General features: G+C 47.6%; 1 protein-coding gene across 1 annotated transcript in view; it reads left to right on the top strand.

The window, feature by feature from the left end:
• Positions 1-4,791: 4,791 nt before the first annotated feature.
• RRP12 (ribosomal RNA processing 12 homolog) overlaps positions 4,792-12,207 on the top strand; it is a 28,026-nt gene continuing 20,610 nt past the window's right edge. The window contains exons 1-9 of the mRNA XM_024563194.3: positions 4,792-5,019; positions 5,535-5,764; positions 6,905-6,988; positions 8,072-8,148; positions 8,710-8,815; positions 8,953-9,069; positions 10,190-10,328; positions 10,430-10,557; positions 11,657-11,755. Coding sequence (XP_024418962.2) covers positions 4,881-5,019; positions 5,535-5,764; positions 6,905-6,988; positions 8,072-8,148; positions 8,710-8,815; positions 8,953-9,069; positions 10,190-10,328; positions 10,430-10,557; positions 11,657-11,755 — 1,119 coding nt within the window. The 5' untranslated portion in view covers positions 4,792-4,880. The remainder of the gene's footprint in view (positions 5,020-5,534; positions 5,765-6,904; positions 6,989-8,071; positions 8,149-8,709; positions 8,816-8,952; positions 9,070-10,189; positions 10,329-10,429; positions 10,558-11,656; positions 11,756-12,207) is intronic.

Here is a 12,207-nt window from a genome sequence, read left to right on the forward strand (position 1 = left end):
CAAGGTGGGGGCGCTGACTCCTGTGGCCAGGGTGCAGGGTTCTGTGTCCGCACCGGGCTCTGTCTTCTCTGCAGTGACACTTTCTCACCATCTCGATGCTCTCTCTGCTCTGTGTGAGGACCTCTTTTATCTTTAGTAAGCCAAAAAGTGCACAAATTATGAGAGCAGGGCTCAGTGAATTATCACACAGTGAATAAGTCCCTGAAAACTCCCTTCTGATAGATAAAAAATTAGAATATTACCACATGGTGACTGCTAGCCTGACTTCTAATACTGTAGATTAGCTATGCCTGGTTATGAACTTCATCTAAGCAGAATCACGCAATATGTACTGTTCTGTGTTTGGAGGCGCAACTTAGATCGCGCCTGCTGTGGCATTAGCAGTCGTTTGCTCGCTCTCGTTGCTGTATTCAGCTGAATACTGTAATATCCCATTTCACCCGCATGCCACACTTTATTCATCCATTCTACTGTTGATGGCTATTTGCGTCATTTCTAGTATTTGCCTATTATAAAGATCACCACGTATGTCTCCCATGCATGTAAGTATACATCTCTGTTGAGTATACACACCCAGGAGTGAATTGCTGGATTATGGAGTAGAATTAGTGTTTTCAGTTTTACTAGACACTGCCACTCAGTTTTTCAAAGTGGTTGTATCAGTTTGTACTCCCACCAGCAGTACATATGGCCCGTTGTTCCACACTGTCATCAATGCCTAGTGTTGCTAGTCTTTTTAAAATTGATTTGAGAGAGAGAGAGAGAGAGAGAGAGAAACATCGATTTGTTGTTCCACTTACTTATGTATTCATTGAACGATTGTCCTATGTGCTCCGGCTGGGGATCAAACCTTCAACCTTCGCATACTGGGACAATGTTCTGATCAACTGAGCTGCCCACCAGGGAAACATTGCTGGTCTTTTCAATTTTGGCCATTTTAGCTGTTGTGGTGGGGGCGTAGTGGCATTTCATTGTGGTTTTAATCTGCATTTCCTTGTTGGTTAATGAGATTGAGCATCTTTTCATGTTTACTGGCCATATGGGTATCCACTTTTGTGAAGTGCCTGGTCATGTCTCTTGCCCATTCTTTTTATTGGATTGTCTGCCTTGTTCTTATTGATTTGTAGTTTTAAAATATATTCTGATGTACTTTGTCAGTAATATGTACTGCAAATATCTTCTCCCACTCTTTGGCTCCTTTTAAAATGTTCTTTGTGGTGTCTTTCCATGAGCACAATCTCTTACATTTAATGTATCCAAGCGTACCCTTCTTTTCCTTTACGGTTAGCACTTTGTGTCTCACTGAATAAACTACCAAGCTGTGGGAGCTTGTGAACATGACTTCACCTTTTCTGGACTTGGCAAAATGAACAGTTGGTTCAGATATTCAAATAAATATTTGGTTTACAGATATTTTGAGGTTTCATGTATTAGTAAAATTGTTTTAAAAAGGAGGACTGACAAAAGGTTGCCAATTCTTTATTCTGGCAAATAATAGTGTCTGATAAAACCCTATTTCACTATTGCTTTATGGAAGAATGGGCATTTGAACACCAGCATCTTTAGACTGGACTTATTTTACTGAAGAACAGTGAAAATACTGACCAGCATGGGGTCCATGATCTAGATGACCCCTCAGGTGTCTGCTTCCAGTACCAGCGATTCTACTTAGGTCAAGTTCAATATTGTAGTTTCATAAATTTCAGTCCATTCTTCCCTTTACTCCCCATTCCCAGATCCTTGGTTCCTGGATGAAAACTCATTTTTGGTACCTCTTAACTCCCTCAGAAATGTATGTTTGGAGCTTTCAGTTTCAAACTGTGAAGTGAAACACTATCTCTGGCTAAATAAAGACTAATTACAATGATTGATATTTACATTTATTCTTTAATTTTTATAACTTGTGTCCTTGTTTTAGTCCCTCTTGTCTCCACAACACACATATTCATTCATTCATTCATTCACTCCTCCAACTGTAACTTTTTGAGTGCCTGCTACGTGCCAGGCACTTTTCCAGGTGCTGAGAATGAAAGTGACAGACAAAATCCCTGTGTTGTGGAGTTTACATTGTGGAGAGGATGCTAGGAGTCTATGTTCTTCACAAGTTCCCCAGAGTCAGCTGCAACCAGTTTTGAGAAACTTTGTTGCAGAATATTTGGTCTGTTCAAGCTGCTATAACAAAACACCACGGGCTGGGCAGCTATGACGTGTCCCATGCTATTGAGTTGGCTCCGACTCCGACTCCCAGTGACTCTGTGATCAAGTGATGTCCACAATGTCCTGTCCTGAACAGCTTCTGTAGCCTTGTGCTTATGGCTTTTTATGGAGGTCATCCATCTCATATTTGGTCTTCCTCTTCTCCTGCTGCCTTCTATTTTTCCCAGTATCATTGTCTTTTCCAAAGAACCTTGTCTTCCCAGGAGGTGCCTGAAGTAGGGCAGCTCTAGTATTGACATTTTTGTAGCTTATAACAACAGAAATTTATTTCTTACAGTTTTGGGCAGCTAGAAGTCTGAGATCAGGGTGTCAGCGTGGTTGGGTAAGGGCCTGTTTCCTAGTTCATAGCCGGTGCCTTTTCACTGTGTCTTTACGTAGTGGAAGGGGTTAGGAATCTCTCTGGATTCTCTTTTATTTATTTATTTTTTCAATAATACTTCTAAAAAATTTTTACTTGTTTGTTTTTAGAGGGGGAAGGGAGGGAGACAAGGAGAGAAACATTGATGTGTGAAACATCAACTGATTGCCTCTTGCAGAACGCCCCCAACTGGGGACCCAGTCCACAACCCAGGCATGTGCCCTGACTGGGAATTGAACCAGTGACCTTTTGGTTTATAGGCCAGTGCTCAATCCACCAAGCCACACCAGCCACCGATGGACTATCTTTTGTAGGCACTAATTCCATTCATGAGAGGTCCACTCTCACAACCTAAGTACCTCCCAAAGACCCCATCTCCTAATACTACTATTTTGGGGAGTTAGGATTTCAACATAGGAATTTTGGGGAGGACAGAAACATGTAGATCACAGCAAGGGGGAAATTTCACATTGTATCAAGTGAAAGAAGCTGGATGCAAAAACTTCGTTGATTTCCAGTTCATTTAGAACAGTGATTTTCAACCTTTTTCATCTCGTGGCACACATAAACTAATTACTAAAATTCTGCAGCACACCAAAAAATATATTTTTTGCCGATCTGACAAAATAAGTAGCTATAACTGATTCATTCACACGAATGGCTATTGTTGTGTTGGCTGTTGCCATTTTTTAATTTGACAATCTAAGCGGAAAGAGGTCAGTGCCCCTGACTAAATAGTCGGGGGGGGGGGGTATTACATGTTCTAAAAATTCTTGCAGTGTTCCTCTTGCAGCACACCAGTAAAAAATGGCTAATTTTGAAGACTGACTTTCAAAGTGTCTAATTAATGGGAGCTAAAAAAAAAATTGTAAAACGAATGTTAAAGCCTAACCAGTCAAAACCCACTAGGATCAAGCTTTTGTCTGAAAAAATCACATTAATTGGTTTGAAGCACGGGAGGCAATTCCTCTCAAGAGAGGGGAGGGAAGCTCTTTTGTGAGGTTTGGGTTCTGGCTGTAGGATCTTGGTTGCCGGGGATTGGGAATGAGTTCTGGATTGGTTGGCTGTTCTGAAGTGGAACTGGGAGATTAACAAGAGTGGATTTAGTGCTGTTCATCAGGCAAGGACAGCTTAGCAATTAGGTATCGCCAGTAATAAATGAAAATAGCTGAGCGGGTTTAGAGCATCGCTGTTTTTTTACTTTTTTCAAGCCAAACTAATTTTCACTCTTCCAGGTTCGGCCAGATTTTGACCTTTCAGATAAATTTGTTTTTAGGCTTGAGTTTTGAAATTAGATTTTTAAAAATAATATAAATGAAGGTTTGTTTTTTAACCTGTAAAGGAATTCAGGTTTTATTCTGCTCCCTCCTGTGGCCAAGAACCGTGGCCCTGTTACAGAATCCCAGCCTATGCGGTTCTGAAGCAGATGTGGGGGCCCGATTGCCCACTGCCAAGAAACATGACTCCCAATGCCAGAGTTTAGTGAAAAGGAAAGGAATTTATTTAAAAGTTATACAAGTTTAAAATAATGGCAGAATTCTGCCATTAAGTCCCACTCCCTTTAAAACACGAACGCACACACGCCCCTGCCTCCCTTTTGCCAAATCATGCCGGTTTCAGAATATGCCAATTAAAGGTACCGTCTTTCAGAAAAAAACAAACACACACACAAACAAACACACGAAAACCCAGAAGCCCGCGGCTTAACATGCCCTCCGTCTCAGCTCAGCATTCCCCGCTTCTCCCAGTAATCCGTGCTTGGCTAGGCAGGTTCTGCAATTTCCGGCATCACCATCTTCCGCGCCCCAGTGTTCTCAACCTCTTAATCCAAACTGCATCCTTTCAACCCGCGTGACCGACTGAGTGAATAGCTGCCCGGGCTTAATTTAAATACTCACCCCGAACCTCCTACTTGTGGCGGAGGCTCCTGCCTCTGGCGGGGATTTCTGCTTCTGGAGCAGGCACAGTAAGCTTTCCCATCCCGCATGCCAGGTTTGTGGGGGACTTCTCCGTGTTTTTTGTTGGGGGGGACCTCTAGCTCAACACTCCGGTTCAACCCTCGAGTAAGAGCCGAGGGTCTCCCTAGGAATACACCTTCCTACGGAGCAACTGATCTCCAAGAGCCCCTCAGTCATCTTGGAGCCTTGAGGGAACGTAAAACCGGATGTTGACTGTTTTGCCACGGTAACTGACGCAAATCCGGAAGTGGCCTCACAGGAAGAGGAAGTGAAGCGGCCCACGAACCCACGTGGGTTCTGCGCGTGTTTCTGCGTCCCCTGTAGCCGGTCCTTCAAGCTTAATCGGCATGGGTCGCTCCGGGAAGTTGCCCTCCGGTGTCTCTGCCAAGTTGAAACGCTGGAAGAAAGGTCATAGCAGCGACAGCAACCCCGCCATCTGCCGCCACCGCCAGGCCGCCCGCAGCCGCTTCTTCAGCCGGCCCTCAGGTAGTAGGGTCGAGAATTGGGCACGGCCGGCGCCTGGGTCTGGGCAGGCCTGGGTCTGGATGAGTCTGGGCCTATCTGACCCAGGCATTGGACCTTTCATCTCTTAGACTGTCGTCGGATCTGGTGCCTGCTGTAAAGCCCCACCCGCCCCATTTAACAGATGCGGAAACTGAGTCCACAGTAGGGAAATGACTTGTCTGGACTCTTGGCTGTGTACTTAACCTGGCGGCTCTTTTCAAAGCGCTTTTGCCTTCATTTATTTAACGTGCCCCTTGAGGACAGCCCCCAGCCGATTCCCACCGGCGTTTGTTCCATCAGGACAGGGAAGCAGAAATTTTACTTGGAGGGTTTTCTAAGTTCTAGGCGTACAGTAGCCTGATGAGGAAGACTGCGTTCAGAATTCAGCCTCTCAGGTTGGGGGCCTGGGCTCCACCGGTTCGTTTTCGAGAGGTGGTTCTTTTTCTCTTGGCCAAGGGGTAGGAGTGAGGGTCTTACCTTGTGCCTCCGGTTTGCAGGAAAGAGCGACCTGACAGTTGATGCGCTGAAGTTGCATAATGAGCTGCAGTCGGGGTCCCTTCGCCTGGGCAAAAGTGAAGCTGGGGAGGCGGCCATGGAAGAAGAGGAGGTGCCGGCTCTCACGGAGAAGTCCTCGGCCACCTTCCTAAGCGGCCTCTCCGACTGCACTAATGTCACCTTCAGCAAAGTGCAGCGCTTCTGGGAGTCCAACTCGGCTGCCCACAAGGAGGTATCAGGGAGGGTCAGGAGGGCATGGGATAGTGAAGAGGGGACAGGCTTATGCTTTTTATTTACTTGCTGTCTGGTGACAGCAGCTGGTATTTCTGGATGATGGGTCACCTCTCCTGCCCTTTGTGTCCCCGACTTAAACTTCTCCTAGGGCAGGTCCCACTTCCTGCTTTTTCTAACAGCATCGCCCCTGCTCAAGTGTAAAGTCCTTCACAGTAGAAATATTTTCCAAACATTTTTCTCTTCACCTGTACCTAGTCTTAATAATATATTTTACTTTACCCAATATATCCAAAATATCATTTCACTACATAATCAATATAAACAATAATGAGATGTTTGCATTATTTTTACCATACTAACTCCTCAAAATCTAGCGTGTATCTTAGTCTTAACGTCTCCCTTTGGATGCATTATCTTTATTAGAAATACTTGATTTGTATTTAGAGTTCATAAAACTTACAGTTGCAAAAATAGACTCATATACCCAAGTTGTTCTAAATCTGTGTTTTCCAATAACTGGATCAGGTATTTCTTTTTACATTTAATTGATTACAATTTTAAAATTAAAGATTCGGTTCCTTAGTCACACTCGCCACAGTTCAGATGCACAGTAATCTCTTGTCAGCATTACTGTTCTGGACTTTTTTGTATTTTTATCTGCATTTTGCGTAGGTTTACTGAAGCTTGATAACATTTTATATATAGTGTTCTGCAACTTTTCCCCCCACTGAACAGTATTTCTGTGTTAATATACATAGTTGTTCCTAATTGTTTTCAATAGTTACATAGTATTTGAATCTATCATTATTTATTAAATAATAATAGTATAATATTAAAGCCCTGTTGGTAGCTGCTTAGTTGTTCTAATTTGTTGCTGCGGTGAACACACTTGTACATAAGTGCTTGCACATTTGTGGAGGTATTTCTGTAAGAGCATCCTAAGTGTGGAATTTCAGCAAACATGTTCTGAGCTTCCTGTGTCCTTGCCCCAGTGGTCTGTACCCCTGGCTCTGAATGCTGCTCCTCTTGTCAGTCTCTGGGCTTCCAGAAGATTAATTTGTGAAGGAGCAAGGAAAAGAAGCTACTATTGGGTGGGGTTAGATCTGAAATATTTGTCAGGTGCCTTCTTCACGTGCAGATCTGTGCTGTTCTGGCTGCTGTCACGGAGGTGATTCGCTCCCAGGGAGGGAAGGAGACTGAGACTGAGTACTTCGCAGCACTGGTGAGTGGGTGTGACTCGGTGGGGGTGGGGGTGCAGAGCAGCAGGTTATGCCGGAGAGAGGACGGGTCGCCCCAGCATGTGGGGAGTGAATGGCTGCCCCGAACACATGGAAGTACTTCAGTCATTCTCCGGTGGCTTGGTGAGACAGGTGGTATTTGCTGCATTATTCTTGTAAAACAGAAATCCACTACTCTGGATTTAATCCCCTTGATATATGAAGATGACTAAAGCTTCATAGATCAAAGTGTGGTCTGGGTCCCCCAGACCCTTCTGGAGAGTTGGCCAGATCAAAATTTTGTCCAAAATAATACTAGAACATCATTTTTCTCTTTCACTCTCTCTCTCATGAGTGTACCATGGAGTTTTCCAGAGTTATGTGATGTCTGATGACATTATTTTGACAGTTAATAGAATTGTGCTTGTGTATTCTTGTGTTTTAAAATTTTGTTTTAATTTTATTATGGTAAATATCAATAGGCATAAGCTACATAAACAAAACCTCTTTGGGGAATCCTCAGTAATTGTTACGGGTGTAAAAGTGTGAGAACCACTGGTGTAGAATGGGGTTAGCAAGCTACTGCCCAAAGGCATAACCTCACCCATGGTCTGTTTTTATATAGCCTGTGAGCTCAAAGTGGTTTTTTTATTTTGAAAGGATTGTTAAAACACGCAAAGAAGAATATGCAACAGACACCATCGATAACCTGCAAAGCCTAAAATATTATCTAGCCCTTTATAGAAAGAGCTTGCCGGTCTCTGCTCTAGAATAATGAGCTAAGTTATATGGCAATGCAGGGTTTTTATCATGTGCCAGACAATATTCTAATTGATTCATATATATTAATTCAATTAAATCTCACAACAACTTATAGGGAAGTACTATTATCCCTATTTTACAAAGGAGGAAACTGAGTCACAGAAAGGTTAAGTTACTGGCCCAAAGACAAACAGTGGCAATGCTGGGATTTGAACCTTTGACACCTTCTTGGTCATAATCATTCTGCTGGGCACATGGTGCCCCCCAGCACCCGGTTTGCTCAGCATGGCACATTTCCGGTTCCCACTCTGTGATTTGGCCCTCAGATGACGACACTGGAAGCGGTGGAGTCCCCGGAGTCTCTGGCTGCTGTGGCTTACCTGCTGAACCTTGTCCTGAAGCGGTGAGTCCTGGCTTCTGTCTGAACCCCAAGGCTCTTTGTGGAGAGGAGAGGGGAGTGTGGACGGGAGGAACAGCTTTAGGGAGTTGTTAAAAGAACGAAAAGAGAGTGGAGTATTGGGTGGAATTCTGCAACGGGATGGGGGTGGCTTGGGAGGTTGTAGATGGAGTGTGAGTGCTGGGACCTGGGAAGGGGGCAGCCCTGGTGCAGTCTGTGGGGCGGGAGGGATGGGGTGGAATGTTGGCACCAGGTTGTCTGGGGACCTGCAGGGGGAAGGCAGGGAGAGGATTGGCCTGAGTTTATAAGGGCCCATCTTGTGGGTAGCACAGGGACTGGGTAGTGGAGACGGCAAGGGAGGCAGGGAGCTCAGGTGCCACAGAGTGCTCACTGTACTGGGTGTTAGGAAGGGTGAGTTCTTGTCCTGACTGTTGCTAACTTGCTGAGTTGACAGGCCAGCACTGCCTCTCTCTGTCCAGCTTCCTCCTTCAGACCAGGGCTGGGGCTGTACCGGCTGATCTCGGAGGCCCCTCTGGAGGTCTGACTTTCTCTGTTCTCTCCCCACAGCGTGCCCAGCCCTGTGCTTATTAAGAAGTTCTCAGATACCTCCAAAGCCTTCATGGACATCATGTCAGCCCAGGCCAGCAGTGGCTCCACCTCTGCCCTCCGATGGGTTAGTAGGTGGTTCTCAGTTTCTCCTCTGGACTCTCAGAGGGACCCCTTTGGGATTTCCTGGAGTCAGTGAGAAGCTGGGCTTTTTCCCCACCTGGTTGAAGAGGGTGGAACTGAGACACTCTGACTCTCTTCAAGGTTCTCTCGTGCCTGGCCACCCTTCTACGGAAGCAGGACCTGGAGGCCTGGGGCTACCCCGTGACCCTGCAGGTGTACCACGGGCTGCTGAGCTTCACCGTGCACGCCAAGCCCAAGGTGAGGCTGCCGGGCCACCAGAGTATGGGAAGGGACCTGCCACTCCAGGAGGCAGGGTGCGGCTGGCCTTGCCAGTCTGAGGAGGATGGGCAGCTTGCCTGGAGTCCTGGACTCTTGCCCTGAGGTTCTGTTTCTTCCCTCTGAGAAGGCTCCAGAAGGCGAGGGCAGCTCCTCCTACAGGAGAGTCATTCCCTGTCAGGCTCTCTGAGTCCCTGCTGCCTCACCAGGTAGTGACATGTTAGTTACAGTGGCAGGAGGGTTGCGGGAGGCCAGAGAGCGCTTTGGAGTCACACAGGCCTGAGTTGGATAATGGACTCACAGCTTGCGCTCTGACCTTGAGCAAGCTACTTACTCTCTGGGCCTCGGTTTCCCAGCCATAGAAGAGGGATAATAATACTAGCCTTGCTGTGGGTGCGGGGAGACTCAGGTGTTCCTCACAGGCCCGGCGTGGGAACTGCTCGTGGCACGTGCTCAGCAAGTGGTGGTTGGCCGTAACTCCTCCCGAAAGTCAGGGCAGGGGAGCAGGTCATAGAACCTACAGTCACAGTGATCGCTGTCTGTGTTGAGCAGTGCCATCCCAGATGGCTCGTGCCTGCTTCCCTGGGTATCCACGTGGTCTTCCCCTCACTTCCTTCAGGTCTCTGCTGAAATGTCACTTTACCAGAGGTACACTTTATGACTGTCGTATAAAAAAATAGCCTCACTGTTGTCTACAAAATACTGTCACCTTCTGGTGGACATCTGTTTGTAGCACATGAGTTGTTTGCCGTGGTCACTGCCACCGTGCTGGCTAAGTGGGCACTGTGTGCTGCTGCTGATTGAGTGAACGGATGCCTGTTGTAAAGGTGAGCACATGGAAGCTCAGAGATGAAGCCGTCCGGCTTGCCTAGGACCGTTGGATGAGTTAGGAGGACGACAGGAATTGGAGCCGGGGTTTGTCTCACTCCTGTACACTCTATACACATGTATAGCTCAGGCGTGTACGCTTGAAGCCCAATGCATAGATAGCAGCAGACATGTGGGAGGTATATGGTCACTGCTTGTTGGTGGGCCGCTGTGCCGACCATCCCAGCTGCTGGTTGAATGCTGACCCAGCCCCGACCCTTTCTCTGCCCCTCAGATCCGGAAAGCTGCCCAGCATGGAGTGTGCTCAGTCATCAAGGGCAGTGAATTCATGTTTGGTGAGAGGGCTCCTGCCCATCACCCTGCTGCCATTTCCACGGCCAAGTTCTGCATCCAGGAGATTGAGAAGTCTGGAGGTGGGGGCCAGGCTGAGGGCAGGGTGGGCGAGGGCTGGTGGGGGAAGACAGGGCCCCCTGCAGAGCGTGGGCTGGAGTCTCGGCTCCCCTTTGTCTGCCAGGCTCCAAGGAGGCCACCACCACACTGCACATGCTGACACTGCTGAAGGACCTGCTGCCCTGCTTCCCGGAAGGCCTGGTGAAGAGCTGCAGTGAGACTCTCCTCAGGGTCATGACCTTGAGCCATGTGGTGAGCTCAGGCTCTAGAGCCGGCAGGCTGGGGCACACAGTGGTGGTGGGGGTATAGCTGCAGACCCCAGGCCCGTGGTGCTGGCTTTGGGGAACTCCCTGGTCAGGCCAGAGTAGGTCCTGAGCGTCTCCCTGCCCTGACCCTGCTCTTAGCTACAGCCAAGGATGCCATCTGTCCCCGGTGTCAGCCAGGCTGGGCTGCCCTGCAGGTGCTGGTTCGGCTGCGAGCCGCCCTCTCAGAGGACAGGGCAGGGTGGGGGCGGAACCATGGTGGGGCTGGTGAAGCACCGGTCCTCTCCCTGCCTCGGGCTCTGCTCTACCACAGTCACAGTTATTTGTCCTTTTTCCTAACTAACTGACGTCTGTGCGGTGACCTTACGGCACATAAAAGTGAAGAGTGATCTACATTTCTGCCACCCTTGCTCAATTCTGTTACTTTTTATATATTCCCTTGTGGTGTTTTTTTTTTTTTTTCCCATCTTTTGTTACTGAAGTTGTCGGGGTGACCTTGGTTTATAAAGTTACGTAGGTGGCAGGTGTGCAGTTCTGTAACATCATCCATATGTTGCAGTGTGTTCACCACCACACGTTTGTAGTGTCTGTTCATACAAACGTTTTAAAGTGTTTACTATAAAAATTGCATGATCCTTGTTCAAAAGGAAAGAGCCATTCAGAAACATGTACTGTAAAAAATACAAGTCTTCTATTTCTCTCCAAGTCTCATTTCCTAAGATACCCAGTGCACCAACTTGCCATGTATCCCTTCACACGTTTTCTCCTTGGATAAACTAACATACATAAAAACACGAAGTACAGCTGGAACTATAGCATGCAAGCCATTTATAGCCTGCTCTTTGACCTTTTAGCCCTTGGCGTTAAAAACGTCCTGTTCCTGTTTCTTGATTGTCTCTGTTTAAATCATGTACATTTTTTTCTGGCTGCCAAGGTTTCTGAAAGTGACAGTGCTCTGAGTGTCCAGGTGTGGGGAGCGTGCCTGAGTTCCAGGGGCCTGGGTCTTCCCCCCACCCACTGGCTGGAGTGGGAGGTTGAGGAGCCTGGGGCTTTGCGGGTTGCCCGCTAAGCCTATATGTCCTTTCCAGCTGGTGACAGCCTGTGCCATGCAGGCCTTTCACAGCCTCTTCCATGCCAAGCCTGGCCCCAGTACCCTGCCTGCAGAGCTCAATGCCCAGATTATCACGGTGAGGCCTGGTGTGGGGAGGGGCAGGGCTCTGGTGGGGGGAGGTGGGGTGGTCCTGCTGCTTGTCTGTGGAGTGGGGTTGAATGGGCTGAGGTGGGCTGCCCCACTGCAGGAGACTGGCCACCAAAACCACATCAGCACCCACAGGAGCTGGAGGAGTTGACTCTTAACAAATGGTTTCAGCATGGTCTCATGGTGTTTTGAGCAGGGGTTCTCAGTCTCAGGCATCTGTGAATGGACTTGGGGAAAGGTGCAGAAACTCCCCCAAATTATTTGCAAACTGTGTGTATGTGCTCATGTGCCTTTTTCTGGAGAACAGCTCTGTGGCTTTTGTCAGGTTCACAATGGGTTGTGTGATCCGTTACACTCGACTGCTCCTAGAGACTTTTCTTCTCTAGAAGCAGAACTGGAGGGGCTTCATGGAGCTGGGAAGGCCAGGCAAGGGGGCTCTGA

This window comes from Desmodus rotundus, chromosome 4 (assembly GCF_022682495.2).
Source record: "Desmodus rotundus isolate HL8 chromosome 4, HLdesRot8A.1, whole genome shotgun sequence".
In the NCBI taxonomy this organism is placed as follows: Eukaryota; Metazoa; Chordata; class Mammalia; order Chiroptera; family Phyllostomidae; genus Desmodus; species Desmodus rotundus.